At 46.4% G+C, this 23,207-nt stretch overlaps 3 protein-coding genes across 5 annotated transcripts in view; 1 reads left to right on the top strand and 2 right to left on the bottom strand.

The window, feature by feature from the left end:
• CLASRP (CLK4 associating serine/arginine rich protein) overlaps positions 1-902 on the bottom strand; it is a 45,390-nt gene extending 44,488 nt beyond the window's left edge. The window contains exon 1 of one of the 2 annotated variants that reach the window (XM_066581109.1): positions 844-902. The gene's annotated coding sequence lies outside the window, so the exon portion shown is untranslated. Of the gene's footprint in view, positions 1-816 lie in introns of both variants that reach the window. The other variant, XM_066581110.1, reaches the window with a different exon arrangement.
• Positions 903-4,413: 3,511 nt separating this feature from the next.
• LOC136580504 (trafficking protein particle complex subunit 6b-like) lies at positions 4,414-15,966 on the bottom strand. The gene is made up of 6 exons (XM_066581108.1): positions 15,598-15,966; positions 12,396-12,463; positions 10,536-10,653; positions 6,316-6,399; positions 6,132-6,225; positions 4,414-5,111 (listed from the first exon to the last, which is right to left on the bottom strand). The coding sequence occupies exons 1-6, from the start codon at positions 15,688-15,690 to the stop codon at positions 5,080-5,082; spliced, it is 489 nt and encodes a 162-aa protein (XP_066437205.1). The 5' UTR covers positions 15,691-15,966; the 3' UTR covers positions 4,414-5,079.
• An 86-nt stretch (positions 15,967-16,052) lies between these two features.
• On the top strand, positions 16,053-21,876 carry BLOC1S3 (biogenesis of lysosomal organelles complex 1 subunit 3). 2 transcript variants are annotated; one of them, XM_066581106.1, is made up of 2 exons: positions 16,053-16,113; positions 20,296-21,876. In XM_066581106.1, exon 2 carries the CDS (start codon positions 20,315-20,317, stop codon positions 20,867-20,869), a length of 555 nt encoding a protein of 184 aa, XP_066437203.1. In that variant the 5' UTR covers positions 16,053-16,113; positions 20,296-20,314; the 3' UTR covers positions 20,870-21,876. The 2 variants fall into 2 exon arrangements, with proteins under 2 accessions (XP_066437203.1, XP_066437202.1); XM_066581105.1 differs by lacking the exon at positions 16,053-16,113 and adding an exon at positions 16,289-16,326.
• The last annotated feature ends 1,331 nt before the right edge of the window (positions 21,877-23,207 follow it).

Raw genomic sequence — 23,207 nt, 5'->3', positions numbered from 1 at the left:
GGAGTAAAACTGCAAACGACCATTCCTGAGGCTAGGTCACCAATGACAGATCAACAGTGGTCCATCGGCAATCAGCTGATGGCCTCCTGTTACAGGCCGCAGGAACTGTCAAAACGCCATCCGCAGCGGCTCGGCTTGATATCGCAGCTCTCTTCCATGGAACAAAGCTGCAATTTCAAGTTGGCCGGCCGCGCTGCGGAAGGCGTATTCAGTGCCGGCCGGCCGCGCTGCGGAAGGCGTATTCAGTGCCGGCCGGCCGCGCTGCGGAAGGCGTATTCAGTGCCGGCCGGCCGCGCTGCGGAAGGCGTATTCAGTGCCGGCCGGCCGCGCTGCGGAAGGCGTATTCAGTGCCGGCCGTCTGCAGCTGATCTGCTCCTGTTAAAAACCTCTACCATAGCAGGAAACCATCTGTTCACATCTACGTTCCTCATAGAAGCAAAATAACGTAAGCACAAGATGCAGCGCGACCACTAACCACGCCGGCCCTCCGCCCATCCGTTCCCAGACAGACTAGCACAGCATGCCGCAGTATCCTGCCCGCTGTATACACGCCCGCATAGAACGTACGACTGATAGACCGTGCAGATTTTATTTTGCAGGAGCACCAGAACCACATGTAGCAGCTGCAGCCACCCACCATACAGGCACAGCCCTGTGCACCCATGGCTGCCACCTGCAGAGCATATGCTGCCATGCTGCACTGCCCCTTGTGCTATAACCCCCCTGCTGTGTTATGTCGTCAGCCCCAGCACTACAGCACACATCCCCCCAGGTACACCGCTAGCAGCACACGGCAGAGCCGCCTACAACACGCACCCCACTGCCTGCTCAACCCTCTCTCACCAGGTTCCTTCTCCCACACACCGGAAATGACGCAACTGCAGCAAATCCCCAGCCGGATACACTGAGGGAGAACATGGGCGGGGTTTGTGCCCACAGCGTGACGTCACCGGCCTCGTTCCCATTCACTGACTCACATATCACTGTAGCAGCTCTGTGTGGTTGTGTGAGCGCAGTAACATCACCCACCACTATGGGGCGCACGGCGGCTGCTTTGAGCGTCTCGGTCTTGTCTCTCCGCGCTGGGCATATTTGGAATTTCAGCCGCAGTTCAGTAGCAGTGAGCGATTCCAGCGACCTGATTGGTTGTTGGGGACACCCCCTCCCTATGGAGATGTGCACGAGTGGCCGGCCCGTTAAATAAGCAGCAGCACGGCCGTAGGAGGGTCGGCAACGCAGCTCAAGCCTAAACCCTCAACCAAAACCCTAAACCTAACCCCCCGCTGGGTCTCGTGAAGTAGCACTCGTGCACATCTCCAAAGGGGGGTGTGTCCCCAACAACCAATCAGGTCGCTGGAATCGCTCACTGCTACTGAAGTGCGGCTGGTTGCAGAACCAGGCACGCCTTATCTGGCACAGCGCCTGCTTTCGCTTCCAATATGCCCGCTGTATGAGGATGAGGCGGCCATTTTTTTGGAGACCAGTACTGCAGTTCTATTGAATGCAATGTGTTGGGTTTATATGGATTAAACAGGTGGCAGACACCGGCTAACTTGCTGCTAAAACCCTCCTTCGCTGAGACTGTGCTGAGACAACCTTGGCCATGTAATAGTCGTGTTAAAGGGTGTCCATATGCTGTCCAATGTGGATTGCGCCCAGTCATGCACATAACTGCATAATATAACAAAATTGTGCGATAAATGCCAAAACATGGTTCTCCATAGCTCCCATTCACTTCTATAGGGGTTACAATGGACCCGGCCTAGAGCAACCAGTTTGGCAATGTCTGTAATCCCGACTCTCGATGGTCAATAGTCCAATGTTCTGGTAAATAAGAAAGGGTCCCAGGAGTAGGACGTGGATCTATCGGATATTTATGGCCATGTTCAAGATTCCAAGATCGCTGTAAATGGAATCTGTAATGAGGTTTTTCCTATACAATCTAAGCTACGCCTGTCAGTGTTGATCATGAGATTGCTAGATCACTATATACTCACTAAAATTAGGCAAAAAGAATCAGATTTCCTCCGGATATCGATGGCAGGTATAATATCCCCCCCCCCCCCCCCCCGGTTTTGATGGGACAGGAATATTAATTTTCTATCCGCTGTGTCAAAGGATGCCCAAGCTCATGTACTAACATGTAGAGGGATCAGCCCTATTCTCATTTGCACAAGGAAAGACTAGAAGCAATGGGATGAAACTTAAAGGGAGGAGACACAAATTAGATATTAGAAAAGGCTTTCTGACGGTGAGGGTGATCAATGAGTGGAACAGGTTACCATGGGAGGTGGTGAGTTCTCCTTCAATGGAAGTCTTCAGAGGCTGGACAGACATCTGTCTGGGATGATTCAGTGAATCCTGTATTGAACAGGGAGTTGGACCCGATGACCCTGGAGGTCCTTTCCAACTCTACCACTCTATTCTGTAACACTTGTGGAATATTCCATCCCGTGTTAAAGATCCCTGAAGCAGCTAGGGAAATGTCAACCAAGTTCAAAGGGCCGTTTTGGAGACTCGGCTGCATTGCTTTTCAGGATAGCTGCTCCACTCTCCAACAGACATTAAACAGTCTACACTATTTTATACAAGGTATTTCACTCAAAGGCCGAATGCAGGCGGCCAGGTCGGATTCCAACTGCGGGATGCGCCCCTGCAGTGAGCTCCGGCTTACCTGTGCGGCGTCTTTACTCTGCTCTGCGGATGTGCCAGCTGGCGCACAGCCACACATGTGCAGTACAGAGCTGGCATGTCTGCACGGCTCGCACTGAAATAGGACATGCCGCGATTTCCACCTTGCGAGCGGACTATCGCAGTTGATTTCGGCTCGTGGCCATGGAAATGTATTTTTTAATGCATGTCCTATGGGGCTGTCTTTGCTGCGGGATCCAGACTCCGGATCCCACAGTGCAAATACGCCCATGTGCATTAGGCCAAAGTGCAACACGGCAATTTTGCAATATTTGCGTTGAAGGCAACAATATCTCCCAAGAGTGAATACGGACACCTACCTTGATTCTCGGTGAGCTCAGGGTACTCATAGAAGATGTTGGAAGTGGTCGCCGCCAACCTCCCCTCCAAGCACTTCTGTAGCGGCACTCCATGTTATCGAAAGTGCGCTGCAATATGCCTGCATTTATGTGGCGGTTTCACATCAAGCTTCTTCACAAAGGTGTAGGTGAACTGTTTACCCTTTAAGTGGCCCCACAAGACAAAATCTGCCGGTTATTTTGATGGCCACCGACTCTTCAAGATTATCCCTTCCCCAATGAAAGAACTAATTGTCACCATGCTGTGGTTGGATGTGTGACAAACTGCTGTCTTGCTAGAAAGTCACCGTTCTGCGGCTGGTTTACGAATCCTGTGAATATTGCTGGTAACGTTTGGTGATGGAGTCATTGAAGAACAACATGGGGCTGATGATGCGGCGGTGGGGCGATGTACAACATACACCAACGTTTTGGGGATGCAGTGTTTTTTTTTTTTTCTTTCAGTGGGTTAGTTGTGGCCCAAATCCATGTTTTTGCTATCGACGTGACCACAGATGGAACCACACTTTGTGAACCATATGATGTGTAACAGTTTCGGATATTGGCCTGAATTTCGCTGAACCGCTCCCCGTTCTCCACAATCTTTACATCAGGTGGTTGCAGTTCTTGAACAACCGTGAAGAGGTAGAGTTTCAACTTTGCTTGCTTAGCGGCTCTCTGACACGTTGCCAAGGACTTACCATCTCATGGTGATGAACAAAGAACTTCTACGGGGAATTTATGAACAATACACCCGTGTCGGGCAGCAGGACATGAGTCATTGATAAACACTAGACTCCTGAAAATAAGTACAGCGCTGCACAAATTACCAGCTGAAATAAGGGTTGTGCTTGGAGTGAAATACCCTGTACAAAATGCAGCAAAGTAATGTTCATAAGGGATCTTTAGTAACCCTTTCCAATCCACTGTCTGACATCTTCCTACATTCTGATTGAAGCTTGTACAGATCCAATGTCAGAAGACGTCCGACAGGGTATTCTTACCGTCTATTGCCAGCCACTCCGTTGTCGGAGCCTCTCTGGTGCATACACACTGGCTTTAGCCAGCAGATGGCAGAGTTGTATAATAGCAAAAAGAGAAAGCCTTTTAGGAAACCCTGAATCCAAAATTGGATTAGAAAGGGTTAACCTATTCTAGGCCAGTAGAATGCCATGATGGGGGTTTACAAGTCCAAAAACCTATGTGTCAGATCCTCTTTAAATTGCGTGCACTGGAGTTCACTTATAAGGTTGGTTTCCATTCGCTCTCTGTCCCGCTTTTCTAAAACGACACTCATGCAAAAGATGACCATAGTTTCTAATAATCTAGAAAGGATCTCAGATATCAGTAAGCGCCAATTACCGATAAATCGACTGCTAAACGATTTGTATTAAATTAAACTTTATTAGCAAACCAAAAATTCAGAAAGACATTTTACAAAACAGTGCAGACTCGTAAAACTAACATCACCGGAATCACAGTTTATAGTAGGTACAGTAGTATGTGGCAAGCCAAGTAAACTTCTAACATCTATACCAGCAGCTGTTGTGCAACTACATCTCCCAGCAAACCCTGATGTCTAGCAAGGCATGCTGGGGATTGTAGTTTCCCAACAGCTGGCAGACGCCTGATCCATACAATAAACTTCTGTAGTCAACAGTAAACACGGCAGTCTTCTGAGTGCACGTACCGTAATGAAGAAAGACTGCGGGCATTAAAGATATTCCAGTGGATTCTCTGTGGCGGCTGTCGTTATGTGACTTGGCAGTGAAGAAGAGGTAAAGTGGGGACTTGCCAGAGTTTAAGTAGCATTATTTCACAGAATCGGTGTTGGGCAACAAGAACATTAACCGTGGACTAATGAAACTAAAATGGGCAACAAAGTGCAATTCTAAGATCTACCGTGTGGTAAGAAAAGGCTACATGTTGTAACAGCATATTTGGATTTCGTGAAACGCGTTGCATAGCTAATATTGCTGGTATCTTTGCCAGTTTGTGTTTAGCATTAAACACGGTTCCTGATTTTATAAGGATTCTGCATCTTATTTCTCTAGTTCTTAGATACGACGACTTGGAATTTACCTAAAAAAAATGAAGAATGGGAGATCATTGTTCTTGCATGCACAATACGACAGGTAACACAAAAGATATACCATCATGTCTAAGGGTAAGGGTACATTCACATTTTGTTCAAGGCCCCCACGCCCGTCTAGGGGGTCCCGTTTTACAAGTTGAAAACGGCATTCAGACGGAACCATGGACAACTTCTGTGCTGCACCCAGTAGTACAGGGACCCACTAAAAAGAGGTGGCCGTCAAGTGGCTAGTGGGCTCATACAATTTAATCAAAATGTAACAAAGACCCTCATGTTTAAAAATAATTGCTGAGAAGCAAGAGGTCAATGTATAATATGTGGAGGTGCAGCCGTGTCTGTTTTCTACAACTTGGTTGTACTCCACTTAGGAATCTTTTAAAGCTTTTGAGTACATTACATAGTACATTAAATGGTACGATTGAAAAATAGAAGTCATCATCTTTAAAGTCTTCAAGCAGATAAGTCAACGGGGGAAAAAAAAAAAGGTATGATTTTTTGAAAGTTGGGAGGAGAACACAAAAATGCAAAAACAAAAATTGGCTATGTACTCAAAGGAGTGTTCTGAGACTTGGATTTATTTTTTTGCTGTTGATAATCAACAATCGCTGAGGAGCTGGATCCCCACCAATCATATGATTGCTGGTGTGGCTGTCACTGTGATCAGGAAGCAGATAGCGCAGCAGCCCAGATTGATACTGCAGGCGCAGCTCCCAATAAATTCAACGAGAGCTGCGCCTGCAATAACCGGGGTCGCTACACTACGGTCAATGCTTCTGCTTCCTGAACTGATCGCACTGACAACGGCACTGGGAATCAGCTGATTGGTGGGGATCTGAGCATCGGGTGCCTGTAGGTTATCAACAGATAAAATAAAGTACTGGAATACCCCTTGAAGGGGTTAAACTGATCAGCAAAGAATTTCGAAGCTATTTAAATTAAACCTAAATGGAAGAAAATAGGTGCATTTCAAAGGGTTTCTTCACCAGAAGTGAGCAGTAACAACTTACATGTAGGCATCACTGGGACCTCAGCAGAGACGGTACAACTGATTCCTAAATTGGAGAGCGCACCCTTGATGAGTCCACAGGTGTAAGCCAGAAACTGAAAGACAGCGTGTGATACAATGAGGCTACAACAAGCTCTCGCCCCATAATGATACGGAATAGATGGCCGCCTGTTGATAAACTGTACCTTTGGTGCTTCCTCTAAATATTGTTTACTGCAGGAGATCTGAGTCAGCAGCAGAAATCTGTTGTCTTGTAAGACGTAAGTACCCTACAGAGAGAAAGAGATAAATACCGCACAGATATCCCCCATAGCCTGCATTACTATGCTGAACACCTCCACAAATCTCATTATGACGCATTATTGTGCCGGACAGGATGGGGTAAGATCTATGACCAACAGGACATTTTATATGAAGGGGTTATTACACGGATAATGCTGATTACAGATCACGGGGCGGCAGAAGGTGGAATCATTCAGCGTGTATCAAGAGGGTTTTGTACAAGATGGAAAGGGATAAGGACTGAGGGTGAAGGTCTTGTACAAGCAGAAGCAAAAGCATCGCACCTGGGAATTGTTTCATAGAAGCAGTTGTTAAAGGGAAACTCTAGTAGAGCGCACGCTCAGCGGTCTCAAGTGTCAGATTTTCAGCCCACATGTGGACTTCCCCCGTTTCTGTGCTGTCCACCGGTGAGCAGGTGAGTATAACGAGTATATCTGCCGGCTCCCGTCACATCCCCTAACAGCACCAGAACCTAGTTTATGATGCTGGTCCGAGGTGACAGGTTCCCTTCAAAGGGGTTCTCCAGGGAGGCCAAATACTTACTTAGTTATTAAGAGGAGCCAAACAGCCAGCCCCCTCTTATGATGCGATGGACACAGAGAGAGGGACCATACCACGTGACCGGAAGCACAGGTTTCAATATTTCGGACAACCCCTTTTTAAAGGGAACCTACCAGTTCTAAAAGGACATTACACCACTGGCAGCTATAGAACCAAAAAGTAGAGCTAATTCCAAAGGTCGTCGTGTTATAGTGGTTAAAGGCAGCCCACCTTGTAAAATATGGTAATACTCTCGAAAGAGTCTGCAGCGCAGTCCTGGACTATGTCTCTTGCCTGAAGTTTGCTCCATGACCTTGACCCTATCTCGCTGAGTAGTGTGGATGATATCTCCTACATCATTCATGAGATGGTCCAATTCTCACACACCACGCAGGCATGGATAGGCCCATGCACAGATCTGTAAGAGCCATACAGCCCTCCTCTCTTACCAAATCACAGTGGCTCCTAGACACACTAAATTCCACCCCTCGTCAGGAAGAATCAGAGGGGAACTAAGATAGAGCTTACCTACGACAAAGGCCAGAGTTCTGTGCTAAAAGCACATTAGCAAGGTTTTTTGTAGTAATGGTCACTATTAGAGATGAGCGAACGTACTCGGATAAGCACTAATCGTCCGAGTAATGTGCTTTATCCGAGTACCTCTCCGCTCGTCCTGAAAGATTCGGGACGCGCTGCGGAGCGGGGAGCTGCAGGGGAGAGCGGGGAGGAACGGAGGGGAGATCTTTCTCTCCTTCTCTCCCGCCCGCTCTGCCCCGCTCCAACTCACCTGTCAGCAGCGGAGCGCCCCGAATCTTTCAGGACGAGCGGAGAGATACTCGGATAAAGCACATTACTCGGACGATTAGTGCTTATCCGAGTACGTTCGCTCATCTTTAGTCACTATGTTTCAGTCATGAAATAAACTTGGATTTTTAAAAAACATTTCTGAGTTTCCGGATGAGCAGGAATTTTGTACAAGGACTATTATAGTGTGCTATAGGTGCTATATGCAGGGAGAGAGCTGCAAGTGAGTGCCAAAGCCTCCAGAGAGCGTGCCTGGAATATAGTGGGCACTGCACCGAGAGAAGGGAGCTGGCTGCTGCCCGGAGACGGAGTCATGGATAAAGACTAAAAAGAACACTGAGACGTTTGTTGGCATCAGATTGTAAGTGAGGCTGGCCTCATATTAAAAAAAAACAACAAAAAAAAAAAAAACACTAGGTGTGCGTACCACTGCAAATGCAAATAGTTAGCCTGCTGTTCACCAGTACAGAGATACTAGTGAATATTCTTAAGCCGATCACAAGTTTCTGGACTCGAACACCCGGGAGTGAGCCAGAGATAACTATACTGCCAAACGTTGGGACTGCCATCTCAGAGACACTAATACCGGGGTTCGTTTCAATTGCATTCTTTTTTGTAATTCCATCTGCAGCCTCGTGTCCTGAATCTGCATCACGACACCATTTACCTGCAGATCATTAAGCTCTACTGCTGGCAAATTCAACGGACTCGTTTGCACAAGCGCCGTTGCGTGTTGCACTGCGTATTCGCGACAATTACACTGTCCCGTGGATGATGTAGGAAGCATTATCCACATCACTCAGGAAAATAGGGATATAGTTATAGATCAAACTGCAGGCAAGAGATAGTCCATGACCACTCACCAGAATGTTCATTAGCTATTACCATACAGTGTAGTATCTATATTACAAATTATGCTGCCTTCAGCCACTATTACAAGACAACCTCTGGATTAGCTCCGCTTCTTGGTACCAGCGGCTTAACGTCCTCAGAACTGACGACAAGTTCCCTTTAAAGTTTTCAGAGGGTGGAGCATAAGTTACTACAAGTCACAGTATGCATGCACTGTTCACCATTTCAGACCTCCTAATGGCAAGTAGTGGGCAGCAATCAGCCAGCTTTCCATCTCTCACTTTGTGGCATCAGCAGCAGTTCAATGGTTGCTGCTGGCAGGTGGATCTGTGAGCAAGCAATGCAAGTATCTACTGTCAAACAGGGACAATGAGGTCAGGTGGCTAGAATATAGAGGTATTGTATATAAGAATATAGCACAACATGCAAACGTTGGCCAAAAGTGAGGCTAGACTACATTTTTGACATATTAAATAAAGGTTGTATTAGGTGTAGCAAGTGGTGGTATATCACTGGAATATGCAAGCACTTGCTGCTTGTGAGGTCTGACCACAGAGACTGCTAGGAATGATCAGAAGGATGGGGTCTCTGTCCGGCACTACTCATCACTATGCAGAGAACTGCAGTACCAGCCCAAGGCCTGGACGGCCGGGGCACTGTGCAGAGAACTGCAGTACCAGCCCAAGGCCTGGACGGCCGGGGCACTGTGCAGAGAACTGCAGTACCAGCCCAAGGCCTGGACGGCCGGGGCACTGTGCAGAGAACTGCAGTACCAGCCCAAGGCCTGGACGGCCGGGGCACTGTGCAGAGAACAGCAGTACCAGCCCAAGGCCTGGACGGCCGGGGCACTGTGCAGAGAACAGCAGTACCAGCCCAAGGCCTGGACGGCCGGGGCACTGTGCAGAGAACAGCAGTACCAGCCCAAGGCCTGGACGGCCGGGGCACTGTGCAGAGAACAGCAGTACCAGCCCAAGGCCTGGACGGCCGGGGCACTGTGCAGAGAACAGCAGTACCAGCCCAAGGCCTGGACGGCCGGGGCACTGTGCAGAGAACAGCAGTACCAGCCCAAGGCCTGGACGGCCGGGGCACTGTGCAGAGAACAGCAGTACCAGCCCAAGGCCTGGACGGCCGGGGCACTGTGCAGAGAACAGCAGTACCAGCCCAAGGCCTGGACGGCCGGGGCACTGTGCAGAGAACAGCAGTACCAGCCCAAGGCCTGGACGGCCGGGGCACTGTGCAGAGAACAGCAGTACCAGCCCAAGGCCTGGACGGCCGGGGCACTGTGCAGAGAACTGCAGTACCAGCCCAAGGCCTGGACGGCCGGGGCACTGTGCAGAGAACTGCAGTACCAGCCCAAGGCCTGGACGGCCGGGGCACTGTGCAGAGAACAGCAGTACCAGCCCAAGGCCTGGACGGCCGGGGCACTGTGCAGAGAACAGCAGTACCAGCCCAAGGCCTGGACGGCCGGGGCACTGTGCAGAGAACAGCAGTACCAGCCCAAGGCCTGGACGGCCGGGGCACTGTGCAGAGAACAGCAGTACCAGCCCAAGGCCTGGACGGCCGGGGCACTGTGCAGAGAACAGCAGTACCAGCCCAAGGCCTGGACGGCCGGGGCACTGTGCAGAGAACAGCAGTACCAGCCCAAGGCCTGGACGGCCGGGGCACTGTGCAGAGAACTGCAATACCAGCACAAAGCCTGGACGGCCGGGCACTGTGTAGACCTTCACAATGCAACAATCAGTGGGGGGGCAGTAGTCAGACCCCCATTGTCACAGCATGTGCACTGCATGTTAATCCATTTTAACTTTCCCCAAAAGGTAACCAGTATTAGGAAATTATGGATCTATAAGAAAGGTCTAATATTTTTTTGGATCAAGAACCTCTTTATCCGGTCATCCCCAGTGAAGAATATCCGGCCCGGTTATACCTGATGGTTTGTTCTCAGATTATCAATCTGCTTCTTGAAAATGATGGTCCAAAAATCTTTGCAAATAAATTTGACAGTATCCAGGTCATCCCTGAAAGACGGACTGTCCTTAGTCAGCCTAGGAGCAAGCAAGAGGGCAGAGTTACTGGGCTGCCACATTGTGCTTCACTATAAACTGAAGTAAGCTTTTTGCTCCAATGTAATAAAGAGCGACTAAACTTTTTTCATAAACTACACACAAATATAAGAAAGTTTGTAATGTATCTTATACAAGAAAAACACCTCCTTCTCCGATTATCTCTTACTTCTGCTGCTCCCTCCTGCACTGATCACTCACTCTGCATGTACTGATGAGGTCTGTATAGAGACAGATCAGGTCACAGCGGCAGAAGTCTATGGGAGGGGAGAGAGAAGGAAGTCTGCTGTCTTCTATCTGCCGTTATCTGATCTGTCTGTGACCAATACAGGACGGAGGGGAGGAGAAGTGGCTGATAAGTGATAAGTGAAGAAAGATGTGTAAGTGAAATTGAGAACAGGCACTACACATGAAGATTGCCGTTAGATAGGTAATACAGTGATGAGTTATATCATAGTAGTTGTGAATACATTATTATAGGCTTAATCAACAATCCTCGGACAGCAGAGATGCCAGGCGCCAGATGAAGGGATTGCAATCAGATTCTACACCAGTACAACCTGGTGCAGGTCCTAATAGAAGCCGCTGTTAACTGCCTGTCACTTAGATAACCTTTATGGATTACAGCGCTTCCACTATGTGGTATGGATTTGAAACTCGTAGCGGAAGCTCAGTAATCACTAACGGTTATCTAACAGAAAAGCCGATTATGACGACTTCTAGTAAGACCGCCGCCAGATCGGCATTTTATTTATTTAACACATTTATATAATGCCCATTTCACATCTGCGTCGGAACGTCCGGCTGGAAGTTCTGTCGAAGATCCGGCCCAAAATACCGGAAGAAAAAGCGCTACATGTAGCTATTTCCTTCTATCCAAAAATTGGGCGGAAAGTGGGCGGACCCCATTATAATCATTGGGGTTCGTCTGACACTGTTCAGTTCCATCAAGAGATTGAGACGTTCAGCTGTGGGGATTCACCTTTCCCCCGCCTAGAATGGAGAAGCAAAACGGAACCCCGAGCCCAAATGTGAAAGCAGCCCAACTCAATTGTTGCACAGCGCTGTACATCACTTGATGTCCCACCGGGGCTCACAATCGGAGCCCACCTATAAGAATGTTTTCTGTAATAAGATGTATTACAAAGTATCTTGTATTTGCCTGGACTATTAGTTTATGAACTGTTTTTATTTTATTTATGCTATGTACAGTTTAAATAAGCAGCGAAAATATACTTTTTTAGCTGTTAGTGTTGGACCCAAATGTATTACCCACCACATCCTACTGATTATTCAGTGTATGTAAAACGCGGGATAGCGATGATAGTATTCTCTCAGCTGCTATCCCGCTCAGAGTTCTCAGCGGGATACCGCTGACAGCTCCCAGAACAAAGCAGCTGAATGGAGATAACAGACCTCAAGTTGTTATCTGCATACAGCAGGAGCCTTCATTTACACGCCAATGAACTCTTAAGTAGCTAATTTGCTACTTAAGAGTTTATGCAAATTGATAGCTCAAAACTGTCACTCAAACTGCCGTTTGAGCAAATTTTGAGCGATCATCTTTCAGTGTAAATGGGCCTTTAGGGTGTTGTCCACTGTTATTGGACTATTGTACACTTTCCAATACAGGATATTCTAGTTGTGAACAGCATTGTACTGGGCTTGCATCAGTAACTATATCATTAGGTACCTGAAAATGACAGCAGAACACCCATACTTGCCTTTCAATCAGTCCCTGACCCACACGGAATCCCATCCCTTCTAAGATCCGGATGTGTTTCCCTTGATCCTAGAAAAAAAAAATATGAAAACTAATGTACATAAATAAAATATTTGTGGAATTCCACCTAAACCTGCAGAAAACTTTCCTGGTGGATTCAGAGAATCCTAACAAAAATCTACTAAAAACCCAATCTATGTAAGGTCCTACCTCGGAGTAACAAGGATTTAACAGCTTGGATTTCAGTCCTTCCAATACTATAAGGGTATGTTCACACATTTTAGATTTATGTGGCTCTTCCACAGCAACAGATCAGCAATATGGCAAATCCACATCAAATGGATTTGGTGTGGATTTTAATGCAGATTTGGTGTGGATTTCACTTAAAAGAGTGGAAACCACTGTGAAAATCCTCCCCATAAATTGACATGCTGCTGTGAAAGCATTAAGAGTATCCGTATTACACTGCTTTTTCAATGGTTAGTATAGCTCAGTAGCTGGAGAGTTTGTGTGTTTCCTGGACACCATATTTAGTCATTGTATCCGCATTCTTTCAGTCTCGTCAGTGTAAGATAATGTAAGCAGCACGTCACATTAAGCATCCATTCGTCAGTGGTAAACTTTATAATGATGTGTTCTTTTACTACTGTAACTTAAGGCCCATTTACACACAACGGTTGTCGCAAAAAAAAAAAAGAAAAAAAAAAAAAAAAAAAAAAAATCGCTCAAAAGCCATCTTTTGAGCAATAATAGCCGTGTCTAAACTCCTGCCCATCGTGCACTATTTGTTCATCTCTGACATCAAGCCAGGTTGAAGTCAGCGATGAGCCTCGTCAGCACCGTATGCTGAGTTCTCAGCGGGATAGCGCTGCTAGTATTCTCTCAGCTGCTATCCTGCTCAGTTCTCAGCGGGATACCGCTTAGACCTCCCAGAACAAAGCAGCTGAATGCAGATAACAGACCTCCAGCTGTTATCTGCATACATCAGGAGCCTTCATTTACACGCTAATGAACTCTTAAGCAGCTAATTAGCTACTTAAGAGTTTATGCAAATTGATAGCTGAAAACTGTCACTCAAACTGCCGTTAGCACAAATTTTGAGCGATCATCTTTCAGTGTAAATGGGCCTCTAGGGTGTTGTCCACTGTTATTGGACTATTGGACACTTCTTTGTTCTACATTTTGCAAGAAAAAAACTCTTGTGAGTAGGCCACTTCCCTCAGAAAGGCTTTGGATCAAGACCTAATTGCTCCATATTGTGTTCTTCTCCAATGCACCGTACAGATAATAAGGCACGCCTGGTTGATGAGGCTTCAAAACCCCTTAAGTATCACCTAAATGAAAGGATTACTTCAACATTTCGAAAGTAAAATCTGCAGCGCGGGTCGATTTAGACTGCGGATCATCTCTGCGGTGTGTAGATGAGACTTGTAAAATCCCATCCACAATGCTGTGTAAACTCTGCAGCATTTCTGACCCACGGGAACATGTGAGGCGCCATATATTTTCATATAACATTATTCTACTTACCCATATTGACAGATATGCAGACACAGCTGAGCTGACTAGATGTGTTTATAAGAGAATGGAAGGAAGCTGTAAAATATCATTTAACCAAGAGCATTGCTTGTCTACAACCTGATTAATACAGAGCCTCGCAGGGTATATACACATGGTGGAATCCAGTGCGGACTCCATCTCTAAAAACCGTGGCAGAAACGCACGCCTAAGCAGCACATTTCGGCCGCACCTATACACATGTATACCGACGGACATGGCCCTCTTCAACAGACCAATCATAGTGCAGAAACCAATGCGGATACGGTACAGAAGTGACATGTCACAGCTTTTCTTTTCACAGGCGGATCTGAAATAAACTATGGCGCGGATACCACTGAATGTAACGGGATGCAGATTTGCTGTGGAAGTCCTGAGGATTCTGCAGCAGAATCCAGCCATGTGAGCAAAACTGCTTCACGCTCCCAAAAACACATTCACAACTCTACTTTAAAGCTTGGGCTACCCGAAGATTGTGGCCCCAATGCAGGCCACGAAACCAGTCCTGCATCCCAGCAATCAACGTGGTCGTGTGGCCTCTTGCAAGTTGTTGCAACCTACAGATGACAAGAAATCCATGTTTTTGGATTTGCAATCTACAGCTTGCAGCAACTTGTGAGCTGCGACACGACCGCACGGACTTACATTGTGGCGGTGCAGGGCTACACTGCAATCTTGTGTCGCGGCTAAAGTCGCCATCTACCCGTGGCCTAAAGCGTACCTACAAGCTGGACAGCACAGCCTCCATGACAACTGGGCTACGCCAGGAGAATATCATGCACAGGTCTAATTATGTGGACTTCTTAGGGTTGCCACCAAAATATCGGCCAAGGTAAAAGGGGGTTGGACTTATCACAACATAGCCCCAACTAGTAACGGTCTTACCCTCAGTAGCCCCCTTAGTGGACCCGGTAATAGTGTTCTCCTTAGTCTGCTCAGTAGTAATAGTGCCCCCGCCCCCCCTTTGGCCATTCTCACGGAGTTGTGATGGCAGCGTTTTGCCATGATTTTACCACCATTTTCGGACAGGCAGCATTTTTTAAGGCACCCCATCATCGTGATGGGTGATGAGGTGTGTTAAAGTGCAAAAAAGCAAAATAGAGCAGATAGCGGACGAAAATCGGGGCGTTAGAAAGCGCCGCATTTGGGCGCATGTCTGCGAGGCACCATTATAATCAATAGCAACGTTATACCACGAGTACTGCAGCGTTCAAAACGCCACAATATTCGCGGTAAAAGGAGCATGTGTGAGAGTAGCCTTAGGCTCCTCAGTAGTAATAGTGACCCCCTTAATGGTCCCAGTACTGCGTCCCCCTTAGTAATAATGCCCCCTCCTTGTGCCCGCCTCACCCTTAACCTCCGGCCAAGCAGCAACCTCGCACCATCAAGGTGCTCACAGGTGACAATTAGTTTTTACCGGCCTTCATACTTAATTATCGGCTTGTGTAGTGAATTACCAGCCGGGTGGCAACCCTAGCACGGGTGAATGATCCTTTCTGAGCATTGTATGGTTGCCACGGCGACTACAACAACCAGGGTACAGCAAGCTCACACCATCACCCAGAACACAAGTGCAACGATACTTTACATATAAAGTGTGGGGGACTAAAGGGTTAATGCTTGCACATGATATTCCGCTGCCTTACCTCATCATTCTCGCCAGCGCTCTTATGAGCGTGAGAGATCATCTCCATATGTAACAGCGCAAATAATGTCTCGTCCGCCATCGTCAGCCGCATGCACAGGTAGCTCCGGTCACCAATAAGCCAACGTTCTATCTCATCACTCTGTGTCCCGGGCAACGTAACCACATTATCATAACATATGGCAGGTAGGTGGCACTCTCTTTTGGGTTTTCTTCAGAGAAACGGCCCATTAACTATTAGCACTCCCAGGACTCTGGAGCAGGCTATATGCACATAACCATTTATGAGGAGCCCGATGACAAGATAGCCAAGGAGTCACACTAAACCCTATCTTCCGGGTTACATAATTCCACTTCCGGTGCTGTCATAACGTCTTCGCTGTCTAATTCCCCACTTCCGGCGGATAATCCCCCATTTCCGATTCAGTAAGGTACCTAATTCCCCACTTCCGGTGTATGAGTGTCACCTGATGCCCCACTTCCGGCAAAGCTCGTAGTTTTCCAGTGAAAGACCTTGGTAAGGTTTACGCTCGTACATTGCATTCTCTAATTAGTAGGCAGGTTTAAGAACCTCGTCCTTAGCGGCACATTTGCCGAGTGAAAGCTAGGAGGTAACACCCGTATCCAGTGTGCGGGCGCTTGTGGGGAGCAGTTCTTGCCCCACTTCCGGTAACGTGACACTTCTCATTGCGGCTTCCTCCTTAATGTTGTAGTGCTCAGGACCTGGGAGGTGAGAGATTACCCCCCTGCACGTCCTTCCAGTGCAGGGCTTTCCATGCTATTCTGTGTTTATAGCTTTGCACTGAAGGCGTCTCTGCTGCCCCTATGATATTTGTGTATGACTGAATGGTTTTGCTTTTTATATATACACAAGTGCAGCTCTGCAACTCTAAAACTACAACTCCCAGCATGCTGCAGTTTGTATGTGTTGCCAGTCATTACAGAGCAGCCATTCCACTGACTAACTGCCCTTATAAACTCCTGGATGAGAGTAAGAGGCACCCTTAGGCCAGATTCACACGAGCGGACATGTATTTGCGCACACATTGTGCCACATTTTTGCACAATGGACGTTGCGTATTTACACATGCAACTGCTTTTTTTACTGTACTTTTTGCGCACACATTAAACCCCCAAGCCACAGTCCTGTGCATTGAAATATCTAATTACTTTCATGGGTTCTATTTCCCTGCGCAAATGTGCAGGAACATAGAACATGCTGGGTTTTTTTATATATATAATTTTTTTTTTTCACTGCGGAATTAAGTATGTAAAATACACACTTGCGCACGTAGCCATTGAAATCCATGTGTTTTATTCACTGTGTATTGTGTCCGGCCTTGGAGGGTGACTCTCCGTTCTGGCACATAGTAGAGGAGGACACATGGACATGGGTTGTCTTTCTGAGAGAACCCTTTGAAAACCGATGATTGGACAGGGGCCAGAAGCCTTTTCCTCCCAGTATCACACTGCCTCCTACAGAAGGGTCCCCTCTGATGTTCAGGTGCGCTCGTGTCACCTAGGGGCTGTTCACATAAGGATTTTCATGCATGTTTAACATAAATTTATATGAAAAAATGCTCCCTCTGTGATGTCATCGGACTCCTGAAATGTAATCGCGGAGGACCGACGGGTTGCTATGGCAACAGGACGCCAGATACTGGCGTCCTGCTTTGCCATGGCCTATGATCGCTAATACAAGCGATAAGGCATTGCAGGACAGAAGTCCTGCAATGCTTTATCACAGCAGCTATGGTACAAATCCCCAACAGGAATATAAAAAGGGCAAAAAGAAGATAAAAATAGTGTTTTTTAAAAAAAAAACAAAAAAACTTTTTTTTTGTGCTTCTTACCCTATTAGTATAAAAAAAAATTTAATCCGACATATTTGGTATCGTCCTATCCGTAATGACTCGTACAACAAATTGAACACACTTTTTATCATGCATGGCATAAAGCATTAAAAAACCCCTCTAAAAACAGGCAAAATGCTTATTTTTTTTCATTTTGTCTCCCAAAAAGCGCAATAAAAGTGATCAACAAAGACATGTGTACCCCAAAATGGTACCCTTAAAAACTATAGCTCGTCACGCAAAAAAAAAAAAACACTCTCACATAGCTCCGTCCATGGAAAAATCAAGAAGTTATAGGACTTTGAATGCAGTGATATAGAAAAAAAATTATAATTTACAAAAAAAGGGCTTTTATTGTAAAAAAAACCTTTAAAAAAAATGTTGGTGTTGTCGCAATCGTACCGACCCGCAGAAAAATTGTATTGTGTCATTTATGCTGCATGATTAATTCTGTAACCCCCCCCCCCAAAAAAAACAAACAAACAAACAACCAAACTGATGCGTTTTCTCTCCCTGCTATCATAAAACATTTATTACATTTTACAATATAGTCTATGCACCCAAAATGGCACAGATAAAACTACAGTTTGCCACGCAAAAAGCAAGCCCTCATACGGCCGCATCAACGGAAAAATAAAAAAGTTATGGCTTTTGCAAAGTGAAGATGAAAATCCCCCAAAAATCGTTGCCTCTTCATGGACAAAAATGCCGTGTCCTTAAAGGAGATGTCCCGAGGCAGCAAGTGGGTCTATACACTTCTGTATGGCCATAATAATGCACTTTGTAATGTACATTGTGCATTAATTATGAGCCATACAGAAGTTATAAAAAGTTTTATACTTACCTGCTCCGTTGCTAGCGTCCTCGTCTCCATGGTGCCGACTAATTTTCGCCCTCCGATGGCCAAATTAGCCGCGCTTGCGCAGTCCGGGTCTTCTCCTCTTCTCTATGGGGCTCCGTGTAGCTCCGCCCCGTCACGTGCCGATTCCAGCCAATCAGGAGGCTGGAATCGGCAATGGACCGCACAGAAGCCCTGCGGTCCATGGAGACAGAGGATCCCGGCGGCCATCTTCAGCAGGTGAGTATGAAGACGCCGGACCGCCGGGATTCAGGTAAGCGCTGTGCGGGTGGTTTTTTTAACCCCTGCATCGGGGTTGTCTCGCGCCGAACGGGGGGGGGGTTTAAAAAAAAAAAAACCCGTTTCGGCGCGGGACATCTCCTTTAAGGGGTTAAAGCCTTAGCAGTCCCAGGTGAATGCGGGACCTGACAGGGTGCTGAGCAGCTAATCCCCAATTAGTTGCAAGTCACTTCGTTACAGCTCACTGACATGAAGCGACCAGTGAATGACTTCTTGCTCAGTGTAAACAGGCAGTCGCTCATCTTTGAACGACTGCCTATTCACAGTGAATGGAGACGGGCGACCGGAAGAGATCTCTGGCGTACTTCGCCTCCATTCGCCTCCTGTTGGAAAGCGTAGTCCTGGGGGGACTGTCGGTGCTGATGTGCCCAACAGTCGCCCCATGTAAGGCCATTAGAAGGACAGTTTCACACATTCTTTTGAAAAACTATCACTGCAGTTTCTTGAGCCAGAGACTGAGGTGGATCCAGCAGGAAGGAGACGTAAACGCCCTTCCTTTATTTTTTTCCATTCCTTTAGAATCCAATTTTGGGTTTGGTGTGCAAAGCTGCTACCAAAACTGCTACGTTTTTCTTCAAAACGCTGTGCCTCAAACCACCCTTACTGTCAAAAATAGAAGGTATTAGGAGCAAATTAAAGGAAGTCCGTCCCCCAAATCTAGCACATGAAGTTAACCCCATTATAGAATGTGCCAATGACGGATACAAGTAACTACCTCTTCTTTTTTTTTTTTTTTTCTTTACATTGTTTTAAACAATAAATATCCACTCTCTCCTCTTCCAACGTGGAATGTAAACCAGTATCGAACTGTGTGGTTGGCCAAGGCATACAGATTATTTTCTCCTCCATGCTTGTAAACCCGTTCCTTTACCCTATGGGCGGCTAGAGGAGCGAATCTGCCGCGCGGATTCTATAAATAAACTCTGCCCGTGGACATTGGGCTTTAGGCCTCTTTCATACGGTCTCCGAAATCTCGCTACAAAACACATGTATGTGAAGCCCATGGTTTCCAATGGGTTCTTTCAGGCTACAAAACATCTCTCATGTGAAAGAACCCATTGGAAACCATGGGCTTCACATACATGTGTTTTTGTAGCGATGATTTTGTAGCCCTTGTGAACGAGGCCTTATACATTGGTGTCTCCAGCTCATGGTGAAGACGCCATGCATCTGTGCTGGCTCTGTACTTCCAGCTTCGGCACATGCACAATGACATCCATAGCCGCAATGACAACTCACATGTACTGAAGCTGGAAGTGCAGTGCGAGTGCTGGAGATGTCGGTCATCAGGGTGAGGGGGTATCTTTACAAGCATGGAGGGGAAAGAGAACCTGGATGACTTTGGCATTAGAACTGCCCATTGGGGGGGTTATAGACATACCAATAGAGAAAGGGGGGGGGGAAGGTACAGTTACTTGTATCTGTTATTGGCACATTCTATATTGGGCTTAGCTTCATTTGCTAAATCTGGCTGACATTTCCTTTAATACCTGTGTTCTCTGTATGGTGTCTATAAGACTCCTTGTTAGGAACAGTAGAAAATTTGTAGCAGAGGTTCTAAGGATATGCAGATGTTTCATCCAGTATTGGTTGCAACATCGGCCGTCTCAGGCTGCTTTAAGGTATCTGTTGTGGTCAGTTTTTTTGTATCTGTAAAGCATTCAATGCCTATGTATAAGTAAACCGTCTTTGTTCTTCATGTTCTCAGCTAGTTGGATAACCTAGAAATGTCTTCTCAAGGATTCCAAACGGTCATAAAGGGGGAAGCTTCGGAGACTGATGATGAAGAGGAGATGTATGTGACTTCTGTCCCAACTAGGTCATTCTCTGGTACATGTGGTGTAAAAATCCAAGGAGAAGCCTCAGAGACTGATGAAGAAGATGTTGAGGGTGGTAAGAAACATAAGATTCCTTCCAAGAGTTTAGAGAAGGACCTTCCTCCTCTAGTAGTCATCAGGAATGAAGGAGAAAGTTCTCCAGTTGGTATTGAAGAAAAGCCTATGGTCAACATACAGCAGCCAGGACGTTACAGCACATTGCTACAGCAAAAACTCTTGGAAAGCAATGCCCGTCTCTACCACGATGTCAACAACACTATCCGACAAGTCTACCATACGACTACTCATGAGATCCGGACACTAACCAACCAACTGAGCAACTCCCAGAATGGCATTATTAATGCTTCCCACAATATCCGACTTGCCCTTGAGGACTTGAAAGGGGTGTCTGAGAAGATTGACATAATAACCAGCTGTAACTTACTTCCCGATATAAGGATCTAAATATGAAAGCCCTCTGCAATGGATCTCCTTATCATTGTGCTTATACTTTAAGGGGATCTGTATATACACACTCCATGCTGATGGCTACCACCCCAGCATTTCTTTGAATGTAACACTTAAGACTAACTGCATACGTCAACATCTGTGTGCAAAGCTTATAGCACCTATAGTGGACTTTATGAAGGAAAATATAAAGCTGTGGTTCTGACAGCTTTCCCTTTTTTTTAAAGGGGTTATACAGAGTGGGAAATACCTGATCCAGTTTGGGTCCAAGAGTGGTAGCATCTCCACTTGAAGCCCCGTTGCGACATCGGGTTACACGGTATGAAGTCTTCGGGCCATTTTTCTTGTTGGTAATATCATTGCAGAGGGTGGCTGTTTACTGATTTCACTAACCAAGTCGGCACCCTTGTCTGAATTGGTCAATATTGAAATGAGCGAACAGCCGACTGCTTGTGATAACATCCCCAATGATGAGAGAGGAAAGAAAGACTCCACACGGGATTGGTGTTGGAACAGGGATGGAAGTGGAGGTACTGGATCAGGCACTTCCCCACCAGAATCAACCCTTCCAGGGAAACTTTTTTTTTTTTTTTTTTTTTACACTTTAGGTGCCTTTTTCAGACTGTTCCTTAAACTAATAGATCCAGATTATCAAATTTGTTTCCCAAATGGACAACCTCCTTCAAGCAATCCTGCTGATCAGCTGCTGTCTCACAGGGAAGTTGTAGGTTTCCACTCATGTACTATTACATGGTGCCTATTCATGGCACTCTGTGCAGTGGATCAAATCTTGGCATAGTTGAAGGGGTTGCCCACATGCCCTATTGGGGCATCCATATGATAAGGGAGGACCTGTTGCAACTTTTAAAACCTTCCAAGACAGGACTTCCTCACGGGACCTTGTATTATTATAAACATTGATTCTAAAGCTCTTATAAGCGCCGTCTTATATGTTAATTGTTACTTTGCCTCTTCTTATCAATAAATCTTGACTTCTTTGGTTAGTGTCTTGTCTTATTTCCTTTTGCAGGTGAATGATGAATTTATTGCACATGTGAGTAGTGATGATGCTTGGCATGGCTCAGCCTGACCTATCCAGGGAATGTACAGGATATGGAGAGGTGAACAATCTGCAATGATCTGTCCCTTACTCCATGCTGCTTGTGTCAGCAGGACAACAATAGTTTCTGGAGAGTCCATGCATGCTGACTGTATCCAGATGGATACTAAGTTTTTAGTTACTATACATATATAATAAAAGTTGCACCATTTTTTTGTTTGGGTATCCATTACTTCTCCACTCAGATTTTGAGTACTGGTTTTGTATGTTCAACAGTTAACAGAATGTAGATTGTAGAAACAATTATTGGTTCGTTTTTCAATTAAGCCCATCTTACAATGTTGGGTATATTCAATTGTTTACTTTTTATCTCACTATAAAAGCACCTGCATTTCTGCTGCATCCAAAATCTAGTTTTATGGTGAAGTCTTGCGCAGTATGTACATTAAAGGGGTTGTCCTCAGTAGTTGATCGGCGGAGGTCTGCTGCTTGGGATCTCTGCCAATCAGTTGATCTCCGAGCCTTTTGTAAGAACTCACGTGTGTACGTTGCTGCATATTGCATGCTTATTTTTTACGCGTGTATTACGCGGTCCATTGATCTATATTGGGCCGTTTCCTCCTGCATTTTTCTCAAATGTGTTTAAAAAAAAAAAAGCACTTATTTTGGTGCTTATTACGAGCATTCTAGGCCGCAACGGAAAAAAAGAAAAAATAGACATGCTGCGGCCGGCAGCTTTGCCGCGACGGATTGTCCGTTCGCTGTGGACGAGATTTTTGACAAATTTGGTCTAGATACATGGCTAACCACGGGATTAGCAGCCGCAGGCTGATTTGCCGCAGTGAAATTCTGGACAGAATTTCCACAGCAAATCCGCCCTATGTGAACCCAGCCTAAGTATTGCACTCTCCCATATGAATAAGGTCTTTAGCCCCTTCCCGCTCCAGGGTGTACATTTACATCCTGTATGTTTATTACAGCTGAGACCCGCAGCTAATGGCTACAATCGGCTGATCGTGGCTATTAATCTTTTAAATGCCGCCGTCATTTCTGACAGTGGCATTTAAATCCCCCGAACAATATTTGAGTGTCCCGTATGGTACGCCCCCCCCCCCCCCCCTGCAGTGAGATCGAAGGGGGCTGTCCAGGTGTCATGGCTGCCGGGGGCCTTCTGAAAGGCCCCAGGGCTGTCTTGAGAGACTGCCTATCAAGCCATCCCCTTGCGGTGGCTTGATAGGCTGCTTGTCAGAGTGCAGTATGACGTAATGCTATAGC

The sequence above is a fragment of the Eleutherodactylus coqui genome, chromosome 10, assembly GCF_035609145.1.
Source record: "Eleutherodactylus coqui strain aEleCoq1 chromosome 10, aEleCoq1.hap1, whole genome shotgun sequence".
NCBI lineage: Eukaryota > Metazoa > Chordata > Amphibia > Anura > Eleutherodactylidae > Eleutherodactylus > Eleutherodactylus coqui.
The sequence above is the reverse complement of the archived record's forward strand: the minus strand, read 5'-3'. Positions and strand labels throughout refer to the sequence as shown.

Bases quoted from the DNA above. Each gene is read 5' to 3' on its own strand.
- LOC136580504 (XM_066581108.1), bottom strand. From the start codon at position 15,690: ATGCGGCTGACGATGGCGGACGAGACATTATTTGCGCTGTTACATATG. The intron at 10,654-12,395 runs GCAAGTATGGGT...GCTTGCTCCTAG, and splicing joins GGTCAGGGACTGATTGAAAG to GCTGACTAAGGACAGTCCGT. The intron at 5,112-6,131 runs GTAAGTTGTTAC...CATTTTTTTTAG, and splicing joins GGTCCCAGTGATGCCTACAT to GTAAATTCCAAGTCGTCGTA.
- BLOC1S3 (XM_066581106.1), top strand. From the start codon at position 20,315: ATGTCTTCTCAAGGATTCCAAACGGTCATAAAGGGGGAAGCTTCGGAG.